This window comes from Cygnus olor, chromosome 8, assembly GCF_009769625.2.
Source record: "Cygnus olor isolate bCygOlo1 chromosome 8, bCygOlo1.pri.v2, whole genome shotgun sequence".
NCBI lineage: Eukaryota > Metazoa > Chordata > Aves > Anseriformes > Anatidae > Cygnus > Cygnus olor.
In genome coordinates, this window is record NC_049176.1 from 32,684,735 (window position 1) to 32,709,850 (window position 25,116).

Consider the following 25,116-nt stretch of genomic DNA (forward strand, 5'->3'; position numbering starts at 1 on the left):
GATACATATGTAGGGTTACGTTTCCTTCCAGATATCCATTTCCATCACTGTCTTTGAACAAATAATATGTAAATAAAGCTGAATTTTCTTCACATTACCCTCAATAAATGGATTTAAACCACCACACAAATCTCCTAATTCAACTCGTCAGTTCTAGTAGTTTTAAGATAAATCCAGTAGGCTTAACTCTAAGCTTCCAAATAGATCTCTGCCAACAGTCAGTTAAAGTTCTCGTTATCCAATCCTTTACATTCACTGAGGCTTGCAGTTGCTATGGTTTCAAATATTTCACTAAAACTAAAACACTTCTCTATGTGCCAGCACAACTAATTATCTTAGATAAATAATTTCTTTGATCTCAGGTGCCCTGACAAACAAGTCGTACAAGTGCTGACCAAACAGAAGTTTTCCTGCATTTATTTCCTCCTCTCTAACTCCAGAAACTGGGGCAAAGATGAAGATTTATATTGAGATAAATACTTAATATGTATGCCTAACATATAAACATCATATTTTCCTGGGATTTCTTGCTGTCCTCAATTCATTTAGCAGAAGTGTACATCAGCTTCTCCTAGGCTATGCCTGAAATCCTGGGCATTCTCCACTGTGCACAGTCAGTTCTAGTTGTAGTACATGGAGATGAGGTAAACAAATGCAGGGAACAAGCTGAAGTCAACAGTGCAGTCCTCACACATAACTCCAGCATTTTAAGTATTGGGCTTAACGCACAAGTGCTACACAGCGTTTCTGTCTGTGAAATTCTGCTTGGTCAAACCACAGCTATGGCCACAGTCCTAAGCAGAGTGTGCTCCATGGGACACCAGCCATTGCCTCAAATCCTTCCTTGCTACCATTCTCAGATGCAACCACCACTCTCCAGGCATGTTGATTTCACTGTATAGACCAGTTTGTCAAGGGAGCTTTGGAAGGACATGCCAACAAGTGGTTCCACTATCACAATCAAAATGCACTGCAATTTTTGCAAATGTAATTTTTTATGATAAATACAAATTGTAATTCCTGTGTGTGTGATCCTGGCTAGCCTGTACATCAAAATATTCCATCTAGTGGATTGGTGATTTTTCTGTATCAGCTTTCAAGGTGTTATCATCAAGCTGCTGAAAAATAGCTTCTATATATTTTATGGTCTCAACTATCTAAGCAATTCCACATCAAGCAGATGGGTTCGCAAACTAATGTCTCTAATAATGAGTTCAGATTAAAAATTAAGCCTAATTACCTCAGTTCATTTAACCCCTAAAATGCGTCTGGCATGCTTAGGGCTATCATCCTGGTTAATTATATTCCTTGTGCACTCCAGAATGTTCTCACGCTTTATATGTCTGGATAACTTTTCTGAGGCTGGTGGACCCATGGTAAATGTCTACTGAGCATAGCACCTCTGGGAGTGATAGCCATTCATGATGAAATACAAGGACAATACATTGGTAATACACCAGGGTGATGTCAGAGCAGACATCTTACAAAGAGAGTATTTTCTTTTGATCCTAAAGACCCTGATTGTTATGTCCTGGGTTTTCCCAGGAAGGGGAGAAAAACATATTTCAATCTTTTCTAGTGCTTTCTGCTAACCTGAAATTAATCTTTAAGTAAAAAGAAGCTATGGCTGATCAACCAGTCTTACCTCTTTTGCTATCTAATCTGCTGTCATGATGAGAGCTACACACAGACCACAGACCAGCATACAATGTCCACTTTTCGATGGGCATTGGCTTGAACTTGCAGTAGATTTTCCAAGTTGACATTCATAAATACAGCATAAGTACTGATAATTGAGATCCACTGGCCGAGTTATTGTTTGAAAAATTAGCCTGTGCTTGTGTGTTTTAGTAGAGCGGTAAGACAGGCCTCGTACATCAAGTGAAACCCAGAAGTTTGAAATTTCATTTGTAAAGTAATAGAAAAATGGTTATTCTTCCATGTTTTGATTTACCCTCTTTGAAGATGAAACGACTGCTATTAACAACAGACTTCAAGAACTTAGTGTAACTGTTTATTCTTGCTGATACTAATCTGTTTACACTGTAGTTCAGGGAAATTTTGCTGTTAATTCTTTCTAGACATCAGATCTTTCTCATAAGGCCTGTGTGCCTAATAACATTTTCAACTCTTAAATTTCTTTGTAAACCTCATCACAGGAAATTTAGGCTCCTCTCTTTAACTTGGCTTTCTCTTGGTATTTCGATCTATGCTGTGGCATTGCCACTCTGTCACTCAGGCGTTCCCAGGGCCTTAGGGTGGCCCTGATAGGCTGGGCTTACAGGAACAGACACCACACCAGCTTTAAAGATAAACAGTTTGTAAATAATAGTTTAGTAATAAATGCAAGTAGAACAGTAATCTGGGGTGAAACAATAGCAAATCCATTAATTCAATAGTGGCTAAACTTTTACCCAGGCATGCAAAGATGAGCGTAACCATGGTTATCGGGCGTGGCAGCAGCAAGGCGACTGCTTTCTGCAGGAGGTTAAACTAGACATCTCCAGTGATCCCCTCCAGCCTTAGCTGGACTGGTTCTATTTTTCGTTTGTTTATGTATTGGTCAACAGGCCATATATTGTACATAATATGTTTGCTAACTTTCTGAACTGGAACATGAATGGAGGGCAGGACTGAAATCTTACCTCCAGTGATATCAACAGACCAATCTCCATTAGTGTTATCAGGGACAAGTTTTAATCCTAGACACTGAGAAAAGCTACAGGATGGATAAACAGATGGAGATATTTTAAGAAATACAGTACCTTTGTCTCATGAAAGCATCATTTGTATTAGAAAGTATGGTTATTAAATTGAATAGGACTCCCTATTGTGTCTTTTTTTTTTTTTCCCCAGATTAATGGAGGTCTCGCTTCCAGTGATCCATTCTATATGGGACTCTTCAGATCTATTCTTGCCCTTCTACACATTGACATAAATTAGGAAATGACACTATGAATTTACAGTTAGGGGAAGCGTGAATTACAGTTTGGGGAAAGCCATAAAAGACAAAAGAATCAGTCCACATAATTTTATTTAAAATATCACTGTTTTTATATTCAAATCTTTTTCACTCCATCACTGTGATTAAGTACATATATTTAATAAAGCTATTATAATTGATCAATAATTAATTACTGAAAATGTTTTGTTCTAGTACTGATTAGAAATTGGTATTTCATTAATGAAGCTATTGGGTTTGCCTTCTCAGAGTTTATGTGTATTTTATAACAATAAATAGGAGAGACAGCTGAAGTGGTTTATCTATAGACATTTATTTTCTTAAGTAAGTGACTTGAAGTCATCAAGATTTTAGCTATGAATCAAAAACTGTAAAATTTTCAGCAACTGTAAGAGACTATTAAACAATTATCTATAATAAATATTTTTCTTTTTTTTCCAGTCATAATATTCTTCTGTATGAGGATGGACATGCAGTTGTTGCTGATTTTGGAGGTAAAGAGTTCTTATGAAAAATCTACAAATTAACTTAAAATTTTCTAAATCTAAATATGTGCTGACTAAGGAAATGTTGAGGAAGTTTGTTCTTCATTTTGCTATTATGAAATGAGAGAAAAGGACCCTTTTAAAGATGAGAATGCCCCTATTTTGTGTCTCAGACAAGTTAGCAGTTGCTGTGGAGTACTCCACTGTATATGTGAGAAGAAAACCCAGATGACGGTGAGATTGGTGCATCTCAGTTTGAGTAAGTTTTAGCGGTGGGTTAGAGGAAGCTAAGTGAATGCCTCTAGTAGAGGACGTGTCCTCCTCTTTCAAGACAAGTGCTCAGGATCTGAGGACAGTGTTGTGCATAGATCTGTTGCTGTTAGCAGCCAAACTCCAGGGCAATAGGACAGGTTTCTTTCATTTTACTTAAAATAGCAGAATGTAGTTCTTTATTTCAGTTATGGACTTGGCATTTTCTATTCAAAATTAAACTAAGCTATATTTTATGAATCTGTATCTTGTGCATTGTCCTGGTGTTTATCAGTCAAGCTGCACAAGAACGTGTTCTTGTTGGTGCAAGAATGGAGTTTGGGGAGTTGGTTTTGACCTAGCTCCTGAAGAACTACTTCACCTAAGACATGGCCATTGTTACTGCGCAATATCACCACAGATGTGATCCCTAGAGATGCATGGATATCAGCTTAACACAGGGGTGTGGTGTTAGCATGATACTATCTGTGAGGGATGCAGTGCTGACCCAGACTTGCTGTTGTCGAGCTTGCTGGAGCAAGGAGATAGCACAAGGCTTGGACCACATGGGAATGCCTCCTTGTCTGGGGTGTTGCTGAAAATACTCCTGTTCATATAGATGAAAGCATAAGTGTATTTTCCTGATATGTCAAAGGCATCTGAAGTCCTGCTTGGGAACTTATTTATGTATCACAAAATAGAGTACACATTACCTTCACTGTATTAATGCAAGATCTTGTCACTTCTAGGTGTGCTGCTTTTCTGACATTAAATAAGACTGACAAGCTTCTTTGGTACTGAATGTCAATGCAATGCTCAGTTACTGTTTGCTGTAAATCTAGATACACTGATATTGACCAGTACAAATAAATGTGAGGTTCCAAATTCTGAGCTGGATCCTCAGTTGCTATAAACTGCTATTAATGTCGACAGAGCTATGTAGATTTATACCAATGTTGAATTTGGCAGGCAGGTTTGAGATGCCTCATTGTCTCTATGCACCCTTGTTGAATATCAGCCATCACAATTTGCCTGGATTTGGCCTGGATTTTCAAAACCCCAGTGCTATTAAAAAATACTTTTTACCGAGACTTTATTATTATTACTATTTATAATAAGTCTGGTATCTATAGTGGCTTGACAGTAAAACTTTTTTTTTTTCTATGTGTTTCAGAATCGAGATTTTTGCAATCCCTGGATGAAGACAACATGACAAAACAACCTGGGGTTTGTTTCTTGTTTTGTGCCACATAGTTTGTATAAAACATACAGGCAAGCTCAGTTTAGGAGAAAATTATATTAGAAATGTCATTTTTTGATGGATTAGATGAAATGGTATATTGTTATAGCTCTTTTTATATTTTTTTATTCAGGCCTCTTTACTAGCAGAGATTAGTGAATACAAAATATATTTTCTTAATCTGCAGCAGAAAACAATTTTTTAAGGCTCTTCCTTGGGCTCTAATGCCCCCCAAATCCTTAGTAAAGCATAATTTTTTCTATCCACCCTTCACCACTCATATACACACATTGGTGGCAGGTGGTCCCTATTTCTAATGAGGAGTTAGTTATTTGACACTTATTTTCTTTCAGAATTCTTTTCTCCATTTCAGGCATATTGTTAAGAGACACAGCTTTTATAAGACAGCATTGTCATTACAGGTTTTAGTCCAAGTGCATTCTGTGTATCACACTGTGGTCATGAGGCTTTCCATCCTCATAATGACTAATTGTGGAATGCTAAGTCTAGGGTTCAGCACTCATCTTTTCAAACAGTTGCTATGTGCACTCAGTGTGGAGTACCTACTGCAGCTGTAGGCCTGGGCCCTGTCAGGCTTTGATGATCAGGGTTTGATGATGTCTTGCTGAGAAGGGCTGCTTTGTAAAGAGAGAAAGGTTAGTTAGTGAGGTGCCAACAACTGGCAAAGAGACTCTGCACTCATCACTCCAGTGAAAGGGTGATTGATTGCTTGTGAAGCAGCCTCAGAATTGTGCTTCTGCAGAGAGCAGTAATATCCCAGAGAGGGCACTAGCCCAACACAGTGGCCATCAGTTTTTCCCTTTGTCAGCTAGAGTAGTATTTAACTGGTATTAGATGGCAAGCTCAGACCTTATACTGTGGTCTTCAGACTATGTAAGGTTGAGTGTTTTGTTTTTATTCTAGCAATAATCTCTTCCTTAAAGCCTGATCACTATCTCTATAGGGTTGAAGCATTTATCATAGTAATGCTGTTATGTATCATGTGAAATAATTTACTGCCTGAATTTTGGATGCTATGGTGAAAACTTTTCCTGGAAAACTTACCAGTTGTTTTATTGAGCAATGGAGGCAAGGAAATAACAAAAGAAAAGAAAAATAACAATACAACTAGAGGAAAAGAGACACGCATGAGGAAGTAAACTCTCTTAATGTGTACTTGATGTTTCCGCATATGCAGAACCTACGCTGGATGGCCCCTGAAGTGTTCACTCAGTGTACAAGATACACCATAAAAGCTGATGTTTTCAGCTATGCTTTGTGTCTCTGGGAGCTGCTAACAGGTGAAATTCCTTTTGCTCACCTAAAACCAGGTAAGATGCTCAGTGAGTTAATGTTTAAAGATCAGTTACACTGCAAGATATTAATTGACATTTTACTAAAAATTATTGTTAAGTGCTAAAACTCAGTGAAAGGCATAGAACTACCCCACTATAATGCCATATACTATTTATTTTTATCATTCTATATTAGAGGTTTTTGACCTCCCGTGACATCAACACCAGCCTTTCCAGTTTGTCCTCCTATGGCATGGGGTCGATTTGTGACCATGCTGTTGTGCAGCTCCCTCCACACAGGAGATGGCCTGGAAGAATCCCACTGATGGATTGTACTCCAGCAACTGAAAAACTTGTGGAAATTGGGAGATTTTTTTGTTTGTTTTAAGTGGTTTTGGGTACAATGAATACAGTTGCTGGGGGAACAGATGTGCAACATTTGTCAGATGGCTTTCAGGCAGATTTTTTTGATGTTTGGAGAAAGCATGGCCAATGGCAGCATTCTGACCTTTAAAAAGGTGAGTTTCTCTTCATACAAGTGTTTGTGCCCAAGCAGAATATAAATGTTTGTAATATTGTATGGATGCATATTCTGTAAAAAGCAACTTTGAAGGTGCTGTATCATTTTTAATATGTATAAAACTCCTACATTTACGACATATGTTTACATAATGTCTATTCAGTTAAAAACAAATCCCATATTTTTATCAAAGTATGTATTTCAAGGTGAGAAATAACAGGACAGTTTTTAGGAAGAAAGTCTCGTATCTGTAAAACACTGTCACTCTAATTATGCATCAATGACTTTTTTTTTCTTTTTTTATTGTTACCTTTGTGCAGGCTTAGAGGTCCAGGAAGCCATTCTTGTGAAGTTCATTGTCATAATTAAGTGTTGAAAGTAACACATGATTATAAAATATCATGCTAACAAAATCTCACTGATTGAAATGGATGTATTATCACATCAAAAGCTTCTACCATCATTCCATCTACCTTACTGAACCTAGTACGATATCCAATTCTGTTAATGTGTACTATATACTGAATAAAATACCTATTCATCAGTTCTTTACCTGATGAAAATGAATAAATGTTTTTATATTGGCTTATAGTTACTCTGACCCAGAAGAATGATAGATGAAACAGCCAGTCAAAAACAGAAAATATTCAGAGGTTTAAGGCTATTACACAGGAGAGTTGAAAAGCATAACTAAGTTCAGAATTTTGGGCACCACCCAAAACCTTTTTGACTCATATTTGAGAAGAACGGATTCTTGTCAGTCTAAAGTATTTTTTAAAAGATGTCATCGAATCATAGAATCATAGAATATCCAAGTTGGAAGGGACCCACAAGGATCGTCGAGTCCAATTCCTGGGTCCCCAGAGGACCACCCAAAAAAAAAAAAATCAGAAATCAGACCATGTGTCTGAGAGCATTGTCTAAACGCTTCCTGAGCTCTGGCAGGCTTAGTGCCATGACAACTTCCCTGGGGAGCCTGTTCCAGTGCCTGACAACCCTCTAGGTGAAAAACCTTTTCCTGATATCCAGCCTGAACCTCCCCTGTCGAAGCTTTAAGCCATTCCCTCAGGTCCTGTCGCTGGTCACCAGAGAGAAGAGCTCAGCGCCTGCCTCGTGAGGAAGCTGTAGACCGTGATGAGGTCTCCCCTCAGTAGCCTCTTCTCCAGGCTGAACAATCCAAGTGACTTTAGCCGATCCTCATACATCTTCTCCTCTAGGCCCTTCACCATCTTTGTAGCCCTTCTCTGGACACTCTCCAACAGTTTCACGTCCTTTTTGTACTGTGGTGCCCAGAACTGCACACAGTACTCGAGGTGAGGCCACACCAGCGCAGAGTAGAGCGGGACAACCACTTCCCTCGACCAACTAGCGATGCCGTGCTTGATGCACCCCAGGATGTGGTTAGCCCTCCTGGCTGCCAGGGCACACTGCTGGCTCACGTTCAGCTTGCTGTTGATCAAAAGCCCCAGATTCCTTTCTGTGGGGCTGCTCTTCAGCATCTTGTCCCCCCAGTCTGTCAGTATAACCAGGGTTGCCCCTTCCCAGGTGCAGAATCTGGAACTTGCTCTTGTGAAATTTCATAATGTTGATGATTGTCCAGCTCTCTAATTTGTCCAGCAAACTTGCTCAAAAAAACCGTCAAGTCCCTCATCCAAATCACTTATGAAAACATTGAAGAGGACTGGTTCTAAAATGGAGCACTGGGGAACCCCACTAGTGACGTGTTGCCCACCTGATGTAACCCCATTTACAAGAACCCTCTGTGCCTGACCCATCAGCCAAGTGTTCACGCATCTTATTATGCTTTTATCTAATTGTGTTCTGATCATTTTGTCCAGAAGGATACTGTGAAAGACAGTATTGAAAGCTTTACTGAAATCCAGAAATATTACATCGACTGGCTTCCTTTGGTCAACTAGCTGGGTAATCTTGTTGTAAAAGGAAATTAAGTTTGTTAGACATGACCTTCCCCTAGTGAACCCATGTTGGCTCTGACCAATGACCACACTGTCCTTTAGTTGTCAGCAGAAGTTTTGCTGACTTTGGTACAAGATTTTACCAATAGGTAATATATCACATACCTTTGGTGAAAATAAATGGGGGGTGGAGCATTTTTCATTGCAGTTTTAATTTGGTTTCCATTTGCCTTCTCTTTTCACGGCATCTGATAGGCAAAAGATTAATCCAATAGTATCTGACTCATACTTTCCAAACCTCATCAGGGTGCAGTCAAAATTAGACTGTGTTTACCTCTTCTGTCCACGTACAGTTACAATACCACAGGATTTATCTGATATTATTTGCATTCTGAAATATCATTACAGTCAAAAACTGCAATGAGAACAGAGAATGGATGACATTCCTATGACAAAGACTGTGATGAGAATGGGATATGGTTAAAAAATACAGTATTGTTACAATTTCATGATTGCAATCTTATGGTTCTCTGCATATTCCATAGCTCTGATCTCATATCATTTTAAAGTGCCAGGCAAACAAAGGAGTTTACTTTGCTTTTGATACAAGTTCAAAATACATTTGTTTTCACTTGAAAACATTTTGCTTAAAAAGAATGCAAGGGACTAGCCATGTGTTTGGATTCAGTAAATGTGTTATCACAATTGGGAAAATATTTTGGCAATTTTATGTTGGTCTGTAGGGGCTATAGCTTATAAAATGATATGCACTAGACTTTTACTAAAGAAACACTTTGAATTAATTTTAGTAATAGAATGTAATAGAACTAACCACAGGTTATTTTAAGATATCTGAGTTGTTACCAATTTATCTGCAACTGGATTACACGTTATCCTGTCTTAATAATTAGGAGAATAATTTATTAAAAACAAACGAAAAACAACAACAACAAAAAAAAGGTTAACTCATTTTTTTTTTAGGGATGAACCTGAACTAGATTGTCTTTCCATTCAGGACCATGGATGGTCTTAGCTATCTTTAAAAATGGTATGGATTTGAAAGCCTCTTTAAGCCACAAGTTTTTATCCACAGGTGTGGTGGCTATGGACTTTTGTACCTGGGGTGTATGGCAGTAGCAGATAGTCTGTGTCTTCCCTAGGAACACCTGTAACACCTGGATGCTCACATATCTCTGTTGGGCTGTTCCCTTGCAGCAGCGGCAGCAGCAGACATGGCATACCACCACATTCGCCCGCCCATCGGGTACTCCATCCCCAAGCCCATCTCTGCCCTACTGATGAGAGGCTGGAACGCCTGCCCTGAGGTGAGTGCCCCGGCTCCACACAGCTGGAGAGGCAGCAGGACAAGAGGTACGGACACTTAGGCCAGCCATTTGTCTGACTTCACAGGGCTTCCCCAAAAGCACCGGTTACCGTGAGAAGTGCCACTGTAGATTATCTGGGACAGATAATGGTGAAATGCTGAGAAATACAGAATAGTTGGTGAGTTGAGGAGGAAAGCAAACGATTATTTAGACGTTCAATTAAATTTTGAGTAATTATATTATAAAAGTTTGATTGTGACTTATACTGAGTGGAAAAGTATTTTCTGCTCTCAGACTTCTGTAGACTTTTTCTATGAATTACTGACTTTTCTCCACATCAAAAGTGAAATTTGCATCATCAAAAAGAGGAACCAAGTTACTGTGGAATTGTGTAAGCTTATGTTTTTCTACCATGCCCTGAGGTTTTTTCCCTGATACACTGAAAAGATACCAGCAGAAGAGTTGTACAGAAGACAGCAGGACCCGAATACAGCCAGAAGTCCCCTCCCTGGCCTTTCTGGCACATCACTGTAGTCCCCCTTCTAGGAACAGCTGGGGATAGGACACACAGACAGAAGTTATGGGAATTCTTGTTTCTAGGGCTACTTTCTTCATGGCAGTTGATTTCAGCTCATAGCACACAAATTTTCTCACTCTTTTGTGTTCTTTTTCTTAAGTTGCTATTAAGATAAACGCTAGATTCTGTTTTTCTTCTCTCAAACAGAGCATAGTAAGGCTAATGAAGATGCATTGCCTGGGCCTAGAGACCAGTCCTAGTAAGGTGATATCTTAGCGATGCGTTTTCAGAACCTTGGGTTTTGAAGTTGAACTAAGAATGTTTTGGATCTGCTCAGAACTTCTTATATGCAAAACTCTGGGTTCCAAGTAGCATCTCTAGCTAATTGTTTGGAGAGCTTGTGGTGACTGGTTATGAGATCTCCAGCTAGTAATCTTAAAAGCAGTCTACCAGGCTGTGAATGGAAGAGCACTTGTCCTGGAGAGAGGGCCAAATACCAGTCCCTGCCACCTTAGGAATGGAATGGATATGTGTGCTTTATGATGGAAGAAGACCAGAAATCTTAGTAAGCTATGTGAATTTAAGATAGAATTTAACAGATGCTGGTAAATAAATAAATAAATAGTATTTTCCATCAAGCAAACATTAGTAAGACAAGCACAGTGATGTTTTAAGCACTGCACCTTGTACATTAAAGAGAACAGATGTGAGTTCCAGCATTGTAAATGTGAATTTTTACATTAAATTAAATTGATGCTGTATGTTTCAGGTCACAAGAATCAATTGCTGTTCTGGTCAGTTAACATTTCCTGTTTTATCTTTTTCTTGCTTGTATTCTGTGTTGTACTGCTTGGCTCTGAAAGAACCAGATGTTTGCTGTCTGATTCTTACCATTACCGAGACTCTTTAACATCCATGATTGTGTTGCTGCTTATTTAGAAGCATTAGGTTGACAAAATCAGGCAAGCTCAAGCCTCCTTTTGAGGCAAAACTCCCACAAGGGATGCTGAAGGCTTTTGTTCTTATAGGAGTTGCTATAAAAGAGAAACAGGAACATGATTTGCAAGCTGTAGAAATATTCTGGCTTTTGATTTCTGTTTCTGATTATACCTTTAATCAAAGCTGTATATATAGCTAAAAACATAATATTTAATAACAGAACAGTTGGCAAACAATGATCAAATGAAAAAGAAAAAAAAAAGTGTTTTTTTTTTTTTTTAGTTAAAAAACACTGCTTTTTTATGATTGCTCCAAGCAATCATAGCAGTATTCCCATGGAGAGGACACTGAAGCATGGCAAAGGGAAAGGGGAGAAGGGGGAGAGGGAGAGTTGTGATGAAGTTCACAAACACTCTTCTTTGCCAAGTGCAGATGAAGAAAATGCTGTTCACCACAGCCCTTGGCTGAGCAGCAGGAATTCATACCAGTGGTTTGCTCTCTTCATGCTGTGTATTGTAATCTCTCTGTCAAAGCACAGAGAAAGTTCCATAAGCCTGTCCAGCTGCATTTCCCAACTCACTGCCATAATCTGTCTTACCTGGGTTGAACTGCAGGGGCACAGCCCTCCTCCAGTCTTCCACTTCAAAGTGCTTGATATCAGAAGCATCTTGGATTTTTGTGCATCCAAATATTAGATTTATTTATTTATTTTGCTATACCATGACATGACATATTCATTTTAAAAATTGAAAGCCATCTGTTCCATTATGTTTCAAAATTACTACATTGCTTATTATTATCATTTTTACTGTTCTGAGATGCATTTCACATGCACTGTTCTGCCAGAGTGGTTCATTCTCATAAACTATACCACTGCTAATCCTAAAATCGGCCTCTCCTATTCCAGCTTTCTAAACCCCTTATGGGTCTTACTATTATTTCAATTTGCTCCCTATATGATATGGAATGTAATTTTCAGAGGCTTAAAATAGTAAACATGATGAACACTTTTTTCCCCTATTGATAACACTGGCAATTTTCAGATGGGATTTTGATTAATGCTGATAGACACAAACCTCTGAAATGAGTTACAATTAATAAACTCTTCTTTATAACAGAAAGCAACTGTACTCTGAATTTCAAAAAATATGTGTTGCATTTGCTGTAATTACTCTCTCTAGTAGCCCAGCAGTTTCTGCAGGATAAGAGTCTGATATAACATAGTTATTGTGGTAAAGTTGTTACTATGGCACTTCTCTCATATATTACAATTAAGATAGTTTTTTAATAAGTGGGGAAGTTTGGCTGATTACCCAATTAACTCAATAGCAACGGCATTAAAGAAAATAAAATGCATGAGTATTCCCTTCTGAGAATATACAACAGTGGTTAAAGAAATATTGTTTTATGTTGGGTTTTGCAAGCTATTGTTTTTTCTGCACTAAAGATAACATGAACTAACTAGTTCAAACTAGTAGCCTTTAGTGCCACAGCAGGATTTAATGGTGCTTGAGACCATCCAAATACATGGCAGACAGACAGCAGTGACCCTTCACTAAACAGTCTTTAGATCTCGGTCCTTATTTTGAGCATGAAATCTTCCAAAGCAGATTGATAACTAGAACGCTTCTGATGCCACATCCCACCTGTATTTTCTGACTGGATGGATTATACACAGACCTGTGTATTTGCACATGACAATTCAGCTGCAACTATGAGAGTGTGTGGGCACCTGTGCTGGCTCAGACCAATCAGTGTTGTCTTACTGACAGTGTTATTGTTCTGGCATGTGTAGATCACCAGAATAATGGGTTTTGTTTATAACATCCGGGCTTTGACAGTGTTGTTTGGTGATAGAAAATGTCAAGCAGTCAGATGAGTGTCATCTCCATGAAGTTTTTCTCACAGAGGATTACAGAGATGGGTACATCCTGTAGGTCCTTTCTGTGCGTCTGTGTATCAGCCAGGCAAGTGACCCTGTGTCTATAATACCATCTTTGCATACATAGCTGCAGCAGTCACACACACATTTTTGCATATTGCCCTCAACTGTCTGAAAAGCCAAGAAAAATGCTCCAGAGACTAGAAATTCAGTTTGTTTAGAAAATGTTCCATGAAGTAGGATAGCTACATTAGGAGACACATTGGACGAATGGGCTTTGGGTTTGGAAATATTTTTTTTCGTATGTTTGGTTTGCTGGTGCTATACTGGCATTCAAGGACTTCATTTAACAAAATGAGAGTTTCAATATGGATGAATGGGAAGGGATTTTAGAACTTCTATAATTTTCTGGTGTTACAGAAGCCTTGTCGCATATGCTGCTTCATATTACTGAACCAGATACTCTGACTTTGAACTTCACGCTGGAAGCAGAGTCCTATATTTTTGCCCTTAAGTACCATTTTTAGTTAGCTTAGCTTAGAAAGACAGGTTTTTGTGTTCCTAAACCTATCCTTATTCTGGTACTTGAGAGCAAGCTGTACCACTGTACCAAGACAGTGGAAGAGGGAGGTTTGTGTAACTTCGGGCTACCGATTGCTTTCAGAGAGTTTTGCCCCCTTACTGTATTCCTGACTGGATACTTACCTAATATTTCATTTTGAGAATTGCAGATAAAATGTGTTTTCTGTGCATGGCATAGTTAGCTTATTTCATAGCTATTTTACTTCATTTTTGTTAAAGTTTCCTGGATACTTGAATATGGTCTTGTCTTCCCCTTTTATGAGCTAATGTTAGGATGGAGTGGAGGGTGAGGGGGGCAGTTTGTTTGTTTTTTCCATGTAACTATAAAGCATCTGCTAATAACCATCAGCAAGCAACTCACATTCTGTTTAGAGTTATTAATAAGATGTCATAGTAAATTGTTGACTTAAGCAAGCAGTATGTAATGAATAGAGTCACTGTATCTTGTTAGCATTTCCACAGCTCATTTAGCCCCAAATAAAAAGAAAACATCCTTTCAGAATTTTAATGCACTTTGCTGCTCATCAGTATCACTTGAACATCATTTAATCTTACTGATGTTATAGAGCTGCATGGCAGAATTATAAGGCAATTGATAGCTCAATCAGCCAGAAGATAACTTGAATTTTACACAAAATGTGGGCAAAATCTTACCCAAATGAGCTTTTTTAAAAGGTGTTCTGCTACATAAAATTACTTTACTCTCAGTAACAAAGATTTTGGATTACTTCTGAAGGCCTCAGAAAAGTTTCAGGACAGCCATAGGACAAAGAACATTACAATGTTATCACCTTCTAGTCAGCATTTGAAAGGTTTGCTGTACAGTCAAAAGACTATCCTGAAACAGTGAATACAAATCTAGAATACTGCTATAAATTCACTGCACAGCTTAAAAAGCAATTCTTTTAAAGTGTCTCAGTTATACCATGTATGTATCTAGCATGTATAATAATCGTTGACACAGTGATAGCTTCTGAGCGTAAGACACAAGAAGAGGAACTGAATGCTATTAGTGAACCACCATAACAAGTAGAATGAGTGAAATACCTAAATGGTAAAAAACATCACCATATAAATATCCATTTTGCAGAATTTCACTGTAGGTGCATAAACATATTATTTGTCCCTGTATTTATTTAAAAGAGGGGTCATTTGTTACAGGAAAATGGTTGAACTTTGGGGCTCAATGAGTGTTCACAGAATTCTCCTAGGTTAGCTTAGTTTAAAAAACAAAACAAAACAAAAAAACCCTTAGGTAATAAAATGATGTCTATCTAGATGAATTTTGCTGAACATCTATGAAATGCCTCCAGATTTGAAGACTTATCCTTTTAATTGTATTTAATTTCATTCAAGGTTCATCCCAACTGAAAGTTAGTTCCTATGTATCATGTCACTGTTTCCATTTATCAAGTACTTGAACATCTGCTTTCTGCACACTCCTGAAAATAGTTGTTTACAAAGGCAAATGGATGACTAGAAAAGAAAATTAGACTGGCTCTTAACCAGCATTTTCCATTAGATATTTTAATTTGTAAGATTTAATGAGAATCAAAGTATTTGCCATAGAATCTGTGGCTCGGTACAAATAAACATTGCTTTAGGTTTAGTAAGTAAAACTCTTATTTTAAAGGCACTGGTCAGTTCTTCCATAGTCTCTGATGGGCTTTTGATCAAGTTCTGTTGAAGGTGGTAGAGCTTGTCACATGCAATAAATGAAGTATTTCTTAAACACTTTGTAGACTAGAGCTCAGTGATACTCTAATATTGCAAGAGAGGGGACTTAGGTACCTGGTCACATACCACTTTTATAACAAAATCCTTTATAAAGGGAGCCACTGAAATCACCTCACAATCAAGTTTCTGTCCAGTCATCACACAAGATCTCCTTTCTTCCAACCAGCCTTGCACCAGCCAAAGAAGAGGCAACTCTGAGAACTCCTTGACCCTGTGAAGGATACCATGTTTGGAGGGAAGTTATTCGCATGGGAACATTTTGCTAGGCACAAGTTATTCACAGCAGTGAATAACTTACAGCAGTGAATAACTTATTGAAGCAACTTACTGAAGCCTGAGATTTCTATGAGATCACAGTATCTTTCCAAAGTAGTTCCTCCTTGTTGGTTTTGTTTGTTTATTTGTTTGTTTTTTATCATCTGGAATATCTCATTGCAACAGTTGGCATCATGTGACAGAAAGAACACCAATATTTCATTATATTACTGAAATCTTATGACCTAATCATTATTAGTTCAAGTCTAATTGTTACAGGAAAAATAGAATAATGCAGTTAATGTTAAGCACACGACTCTTAGTTTCATAGCTTTGTACTAAACCTGCAGTTCCGATCAGATTCCCAAGCAGACTGACAGCAATGCAATGAAAATCAAAGAAAAGGAAATGGAGTGGATTTGTGATTCATCATATATCTGTTAGTCTTTTTAATCATAGAAGATGTCCCTTCTATTTTTAACACAGCTCTGCTTTTTCTATTGTATGCACAGGGAAGACCAGAATTTTCAGAAGTGGTCGCAAAATTAGAAGAATGTCTGTGTAATATTGAGGTAAGGACCTTATTTCTACTGTGGTATATCTGCGTGTATGCAATGTCATAAGGAATACAAATAAGGGAAGCAGCAGGTGCTGAGGAGAATGGTGGCTTTTGAGTCTGAAAGTGCACTGAAAGTGCTTGAGTTGCTTCATCCTGTTGCAAATCAACACATTGCATTTTTAAGACACATTGTCAGTAATGGTTTTCATGGGTGTCAGAAGGAGGCAGTGGGCACCAGATATTGCTGTGAGTGTCAGCAACTACTCAGAGAGAGGAACACTGATGAGAGAGCGCGACCAGTGGGGTGGAGGTGTGGTTCACATTAGTCCTTGGCAGGTTGTTTCCTCCCATTCATCAAACCCAAGTCCGCTTGGTTTAAGAAGAAGAAAAGACAAACTGGACAAGACCCATGGAAGAAAGGTAAAAACACAAAACATAAGAAGGATGAATGCAAAGGCAAATTCCTGCTCTGCCCTGTGGCTATGCCATAAATGGGTGTATCAGCATTCAGCCTGGTGTAAAATAAGTGGTCAAACAGCAACTAAACTTGAATCAGGGTTGCAGTTCCTAAAATTATATTTTCTGTGTGCACGTGTACGTATTTAAGAGTTTAAAAAAATATAAATCCTTCCTTTTAAAATGTATCACTGCTCTTGAGCTTAAGGATCAGAAAAGACACCTATAATCTACTGCATTTCTTCATGTTCTGACTACAGTTGGTTGCTCTACACGTAGGTGGAAGCTTTTAAGTGCAAAACATTGTGAAGCACTATATCACAAGAAACAGTGCCATCTCGTGGGACACCTGACTTCTATGATACACAGGCAGCAGTGCATGCAGGAAGAAATCTGGATCAAGAGTTCACACACACACAAAAAAAAAAAAAAAACACAACTTTATTTAGCTTTGGAGTTAGACTTAAGCTCCACTGTGTCCAGGGCAAAGCCTTGTTTCTGGGGACAACTCTCCACTTCCCTCTAATTCCTGCTCTTCTTCTTGCTCAGCAAATCATTTCTTCTCCTTTGAAATATCTCTGAATCCAGGCATGACAGGAACTTTTTGTGCCAGCAAGTCTATGGCCCTGCTGCTGCATACATGCATTTGTACATACACACATATTAGTGTGCTAGCCCTGTATTAACATTGTCCCATCAGTCCGAACTCCTGTCCTGAGACACTCAGACAGGACCACTCTGATCAGGCAGTACTGCCACCTTTCTGGCACAGGTGGGAAAGTCTCACACAATGGCTCCCACTAGGGAAGCAGCAATGCCTCCCAGCTGCACACTGAATGCTCACAAGCCAAGTAACTTGCGTCTGGGCTAAAGTTTATCTTCTTGAAAGTCATCCAATCCCAGCTTGAAAACTGCAGGCAATGATGAACCAACCACTTTGTTGGCAGGCAGCATCCAGTTGTCCTCCTCAGCTGTTCAAAGCCAGAAGGCTTTTTTTTTTTCAGCCAAACGTTAAGGAAATATGGGACACAACTTGTGAGAAAGAAGGAGCTGAGGAAAGATATGTATGGATGTAATGTAATAACAGTGCCTTTTGTGCTTTTTTTTTTTTTTTTTTTTAATCCAGTTAATGTCTCCAGCCTCTAGCAACAGCAGTGGTTCTCTGTCTCCTTCCTCATCTTCGGACTGTCTCGTTGCACGTGGAGGTCCTGGCCGTAGTCATGTTGCAGCATTACGTAGTCGTTTTGAGTTGGAATATGCTTTAAATGCAAGAGCTTATGCTGTTTGGTCACAGAGGTACGTTCCACCCATTTCATGCTCAGGAGGGCTCTTACTCTGAAACAGAGAGAATCCTTCCCAGGGCTGTATGGCTCACTTGGCTCAGATGGGAGTTCTCTATGGCAGGGATTGTCCCTCACTACCAGGTGTGGCTGCATGAGAAGCAGGCAGTAGAAACACACCCTGGGGTATGCAGTACACAGCTGATCCACTGCCAGGGCCAGCCTGGGAAAGCACTTTTGCAGTCTTGTCTTCTCCTGTAGCTGCTCTAACATGGTGGTCTGGGTTATCTGAATGCTGAGGAAGCTGTCCTGCTGTCAAGACAACTGCTAAGCATTTGCTTTTTTCACAATGGATAACATCAAATTAGTAGAAAATTGCAAGCTTCCCTGTATGGACTCTACACACAGTACCACTATTTTATCACATGCAACCAAAGATTGATGACTGCCTATCCAAGGGGACAGAGACAGGTGGTCATTAGAAGGATGTCCCCTCATGGTCTGGGAAGGCCAGTGATTATACCACAGTGTATTTCAAATGTGGAAATTTTCACCAAAGAAAAGCTAAAAGACACACTTTTCTTTGGGAAAAAAAATATATATATTCCAGTGTGTGGCATCAGTAGCCAGATGGTAAATAACAGGCTAGACCATCGGCAGCACTGTATAACCAAATGTTGTGGTTGGAAGTAACACCTGGTACTATTGCAGAGCCTTACAAACCTTCTTCATACTGTGAGCACTGGCCATGCTTTGGAGAATTGCTCATACAGTTACTTCTGTGAAGTAATTTCCATTTAGGGGAGCTGAGTCCTACAGGAGCTTTTGTGTTTGAAGAAGGAGTTTGTTATACCGGAGGCAGTAAAACTTCTAATGTTGTTTGACAAATAGAAAAGGCAGTGCTAGTCTGCTGCATCAAAATAGGATGGCAGGACCTGCTAGTTATCCTCTTAGCTCAGCTCTCTCAGCAGAAACCTAAGCCCTGAAGAAATGTGCTAGGTGTATCTGCTCACTCCTAGCACAAGCATGGCTTGTTATTTCTGCCAAAATATTAGGCAGACATCCTTCTGATGAGGAGGAATAAGGCATGTTTGAGAAAATCCAGTTGAAAATCCTAGAAATAAGCAAATTTGGGAAGAAAGAACCCACTGAAATGCCATGAGTGTGTGTGAGGAAAATTGCTTACTATTACATTTATACTTACATGGCCCTTTTATGGAGTGTATAGCTTGTGTCTAACCAAGAGTCTGAAAACCATTCTCTGACATGCCATCAGCCCTATTAGATTCTTCATATTAGTGGAATTTATTTACTGAGAGGCATTTGTATGGGCAGGAAGAACACCCAGCTGTCTGACCGTAAGTGCCTGAGGTGAAGATAAAACATGAGGAGAGTCTGGTGATCTCAGAGAATGGCTGCGATAGAAAAGCGAAGTAATTGAACAGGTGTCATTTTTTAATACTGTGTTTCTCAATTCTGGATTTTAGTTTTCAGTTTTTTTCATCTCGATCACAAATCATGATATGATCAAATGAATGATTTAATTAACACTGGCTAATGGTGTTGCACTGAGAGGAGCAAGCACCGCCAGGTGCTGTCATTTTGCAGGTGAAAGCATCCAGGCTAAAAAGGAGACAGGCAGAAACCAGGCTGTCCCAGAAGGTACCATGGCAAGAAATACAAAGGCAAAGTCCCTTTTCCTTTAGGAAGAGGAAGGGATCTCTGCCTCACAGAGCACTGCTGTAGCTGTTCCTACTGGGGCACGTCTTAAAATTTGCATTTCATTCAGTTTATGCCCATAGAAGGATAAGAACTCCCAACATTTTCAAGGCAAAGCAACATATGGGTTCTCTATACAACCACAACATTAAAGTTAATATCTGAGGCAGTCTACCCTACCACTCAGGAGACCTGGCTTTGAGGGCAAATTTAGCAGTCTCCTGTCTCTGTCCCATGGGGACTGAGAGTACTATGAAAATGAAATGGTCTCTTTATCTCTGCCAGAAGAGCTGTGCGCTTAGTCTAAACTTTACCCTTTAGCACCACTTAGCAGTCAGAAATATTAATAGCAGAGCAAGCCCTGCCCTTGTGATTCATTCCTGGTAACAGGGATGTGGAAAGTCAGACATACAGTCAGCTAAAATGAGGAGCTGGAGTAGAGGAGCATGGTAAATCAATCATTTCACTTTTGGGGGCTCTGACAGAGAGGCAGATGGCAAACACCTGCAGACAGATGCTGAAGACTTCCATATAAAAATATAAATCACACCTAAAACGTTTATCTGGCAACATAAGGTACCAGCTGAATTTCTTTGCTTTGATGTACACTGCCTTGGCAGGACATGGAGGTGGGGACTGAGGTCAAGATGGAAAGAATGTGAACTAGCCTTTCATTGTCTATAAAGGACCAGATTTTGCTGTTAGGTGTAATAGATGCGCACGAAAGGAATAAGAAATTGGTGTATTTAGGTTACAGCGTAGACACAAGAGAGAGAAAAGGGACACTTGAAAGTGCCCCTCTTGTCCTGTAATTCAGTGTTCTCAATACAGCACTGAGGCTTGTTAGCACAACAAAATGAGCTCTTCTGTAACCCCACCAGTTATTTAAAGTTGTATGCTTTTATCAAATGCTCTGCCATACAAACTAACAACATTCAAATCTATAAATAGCACCCAGGAAGGCTCATCTAGAGGCACAGCATTCAATGCAAAGGGAATGGCTTCTACAGCTTTAGTAGTTTTTCAATTATACAACACCCTGAGATGATTAATGAATTCACTTTCTAATGACAATGATTTCTTAGGATTTCTTTTTTGTAAGCATAGGCATTTTCAGAGAGAATGGGCCCTATTTTTTTTTCCCCAGCTGGACTGTTTTTCTTGGGCTGTCCCCTGTTTTATCTGCCGACAGCTTCGTGTCCTATGCAGTACTGCACAGCATGCAACTCCATTCCACAGCAGAAACAACCCAGCTAACGAAGCCTCCATCTACTATGGATATATATATATATATATATATGGATATGTATATATACTATATATATATATATATCTCTTATGTAAACTGACACCTCCTGTCTAATTTGCAGCACTGGGCAACACCTTTCTCAGGGTCTTTCTTTGGATGACATGAGAAGAAACTTCCAGTACCCACCGATTGACAAAAATGGTGAGTTTTTGCACAATACACTTCTTAGCATCTTGCAGTGTTTAACCAGTGCAGAGCTATGGTCTCCTGCAGTATCAAAAAGCCTGATGAAAAAATTAATGTTCAATGCAGACTGCTAGTTACAGTCAGTGAGAGCTTGTGAGGTCTTACCCATTACTCCATGCAGCTCATTGCCACTTTCAATCTATTTGTGCCTCAAGCTTTTTGGGAATGGGATGTTCTGTTTTATCTGTGTGCATGGATCTGTGAATAAAGAGAAGATTGTGGCATCGTAACTTCACTCCTCTCAGAGGACATCCTGTCATTCTGCTCCTCTCCAGAACAAATGTTCTGACTGTTTCTTCCTCTTGCCTTTCCTTCTTGCCTTTTCTTCTTGATTTTCCATCCTACTACATTTGAGCATGTTTTTATGCATTGCCACACAAAGAGCAACCTAGCATTTCCTAGCCCCTGTAAACCTTTCTTGTTAAATAGATCTTGTTCAGGTCTCATCTTGCAGGCAGCAACATGGGGTTCAGTTTCTCATCCACCCTTTCTGAATGGCTCATGAGCTCACTACCTGCTTCTTTATAGTTTCCCAATCAAAGAGTAGTTTCATCTTGGAGCAACTTTTAGCCCAACAGCATAATTTATAAATACATCCTTAAAATAAAGAGCATATGAAATGTAGTTGGCATTAGGATGCTATCCACCAGATTGCATTCAGATATCTTAGATAAATCTTTCTTGGTGGGGATCTGAAGGTCAGATTCTTAATCTCACCTTCATGCAGATCTTCATTCACACCAGGCTCAGCTGCTGCATTCTAGAAAGACCTACAATTGGTATGAAACAACTTTTGCTATGTGCTAGCTGTCAGGATAGTACGTTTTATGCCCAGGTGCTCAGTAATTTTCTGTGCAGCAATATGGAAGTGGGCACACCTACCAAGTAAATGATTTCAGAAACTCCCCCAGCTGCCATCCACCAGCACCAGCTGATCTGTTCGCCTGAACATCCTAAGATGCTCCAGGGCCATGTCAATGGGATGGCACTTCCTTGTTTAAATGCTGACACGCAGCCAGGACCCATCTCCTGTGATTGTTGTGTTTGCTGAGCAAACATCAGCACAGCACACCGCAATTATTTGTACCTCATGAGAGCACCACAGTCCATGCTTCCTACGTTCACCCAGAGCCATGCAGATATTCTGGCTCTCCTCAGACCATGAACAGGCATGAAAATCCAGGAAACCCTGGATACAGAGCAGTGTATGAAGGTATTTTCTGAAACGATTGCTCAAGGGATAAGCATGCCAGAGCGCTGCCCATATACCCAGCAATGCCAGATGCAAAGCAAAGCTATGATACACTTTTACAAAAGAGCCACAGGCCAGGGAAAGACCTAGGCTTTGGCACTGCCCATGCCAGCTATTGGTTTTGAAAACTGGGTAGAGAATTTTTTTTATAAATGCTTGTATCAGATTTTGGCATGTGACTGACAAAGGAGACAAACAGAAGTGGTGGGAGCCATGAAGCTGACATGGTGGAGAATGACAGCAATATCTTCAGTGCCAAGGAGCAGAGCTGGACTTTGAAGACAACACAGACTTCTGAGGACACTTGTACACTGTGGTCTCTGACAGCCAGGAGTTCCCACCAGGAAGGTGTTTGCTAGGATCAGGGGGTGTTATGTGCTATGTTTGATGTAAAGTCTTTGTTTCTCCCAGGCATACCTACTGAGTATGTATGAGCAAAAATATGCTTTTCTCTATGTTCCATGTGCTTTCATGTGCTTTTCTCTATGTTTGAATCACAACTGTGTTGACACTGGTTGTATGATGCTGCTGTCCTCATTCAGAGTTTGCTGCTGCCAGCTAAGCTGTCCCCTCTCCTGAGACACCCTCACCCCTTTCCTGTCATCTGTTGCCACTTTTCTGCTACTTTCCAACACATTTTAGCAACAAAAGAATTTTGTTCTGCCTGAAGCATATATACATCCTATTTGTTATCTTTGTTGTTTTTCACTGGCCCCAGTGTGTCTGTTGCACTACCTCCCCTCCTCTGAACTGAGCACATTGGATGAGAAAAAGAAAAAAAATGGTCATATAAATATTTACTGAGTACAGTGCTAAGAGCAGTGCTGATGCCATAACAAGCAGTGAGCTAATGACCTTTGAAACTGAAAAAAGAACAAAAATGTTACTACTTTTCTTGATGTATCCATATTCCACATCTGCACAAAGTAGTTCCTCAGGGCACAGCTTTTATCATTCATCCAGCAGCTGAAAAATTTGAGGAGGAAGAAGCCAGGAACAAAACAGGGACTGTTCAGTGAACTCCTAGAGTAAGACCATCCAGGAAGGACTGGAGAGGGTCTCTCAAGTCTGCACTAGAAAAGGACAAAAGGTAATTAAGGGCTGGTCAAAAAAGAAACCGTCCACGGCTTCATTTAAACTGTGGAATTAAGGTGTGATTTCAGACTCCACACATGAAACCTCAAGATTTATTTTCAAATATTCCTGTTCTTGAATTTTAGTTTCCACAGAAGAGAACAAAAGTATGCAAGTGGGAAGGGAGGTATTCCCCAGCCAGACCTCCATGTTGCTGTTCTGTACACCAGGATCATGGTGCAGCACAGCTTGATCACAACCTTCTTGAGCCAAGAGCTGGCCAAGCTGAACCCTGCAGTAACTCAGGTAACAGTGGAAAAAGCCAGAGAGGTACAGAGGAACGTCAAGATCCTGGTTGATGGACACAACAGGACTGGAAAACTCCATGCCATGTACTTCATTTCATCAGGCTTATGCAGCTCAAAGTTGAGTCCTGTGGTGTCACCAGGAGAAGTATCTTGAGGAACATCAGAATCACCATCCCCTGTTACAAAGCACCAAAACCAGCTGCTCTGGAGGCCCTCCATAACATGCTGCAGCCCAGTCACCACTCTCTCAGACTGCACCCCAGCCTTCAAGATCCTGGTAATCAAGCCATTGCAATGCACAGCAGCACACCAGAAAACAGAAAGCCCTGATACCATTTTTATTAGAGTGCTTGGTCTAATGATTGCAAATATTTACACTCTTTATTTATGGCACATAAACCAATTTCACTGTTGTCTCTCCTTATTCATCTCCATTTTGATCTTTTTTTTTTTTCATTTTCTTTTTGCATAATGTTTTCCATTATCCTCATTTGCACTTGCAGTCTGTAAGCAATAAAGAATATATTCACTCTTTTTCTTTCTTAGTAAAAGCCCTAAAAGCACCCTGCTCCCATTCCTGCAAGAGCCCTTGTCATAGTGAACAATTTTCTTCACTGAATGTGTTTGAAAACAGGAATTTTACAAATAAACACAGCCATGACCTCTTCAGTGAAAGCAAAGGACCTGCTCTTTGTGGGAAGTGTCACAAATTGTGAGTTAAAAAGTACATTGAAAGGAGCAAAATCACGAGATAGATACACAATGGCCAAAGAGAACTGTATATCCTCTAAAGTTTAAGATTAGCGTAAACAGAAAGTTTAACTTTAGCTTTGCTTATCCTTGCTCATCGCAGCACTCAGACACAGGCAGACAAGCTACTGACATTGCAGCAACAACCACCAAAGTTTCCCAACAGCAAAGATGGTCTTGACAAGGCTTGCAGCACAGCACCTTTCCTGCAGCACAAGGAAATGCATGCATTCCCTGAACAGCTGTGTGGCTGTACAAGCCAACGCTGTGGAGCAGCATAGTGCCATCCCTGGCCCTTGGAAATGGTACCATCCAGCTG

General features: G+C 39.7%; 1 protein-coding gene across 1 annotated transcript in view; it reads left to right on the top strand.

Moving 5' to 3' along the window:
- The window catches only part of LOC121073924 (serine/threonine-protein kinase TNNI3K), an 89,040-nt gene that overhangs the window by 61,526 nt on the left and 2,398 nt on the right, over positions 1-25,116 (top strand). The window contains exons 20-26 of the mRNA XM_040565498.1: positions 3,404-3,456; positions 4,871-4,923; positions 6,135-6,267; positions 9,883-9,992; positions 16,417-16,476; positions 18,046-18,215; positions 21,289-21,368. Of these exons, the coding sequence (XP_040421432.1) occupies positions 3,404-3,456; positions 4,871-4,923; positions 6,135-6,267; positions 9,883-9,992; positions 16,417-16,476; positions 18,046-18,215; positions 21,289-21,368 (659 nt within the window). The remainder of the gene's footprint in view (positions 1-3,403; positions 3,457-4,870; positions 4,924-6,134; positions 6,268-9,882; positions 9,993-16,416; positions 16,477-18,045; positions 18,216-21,288; positions 21,369-25,116) is intronic.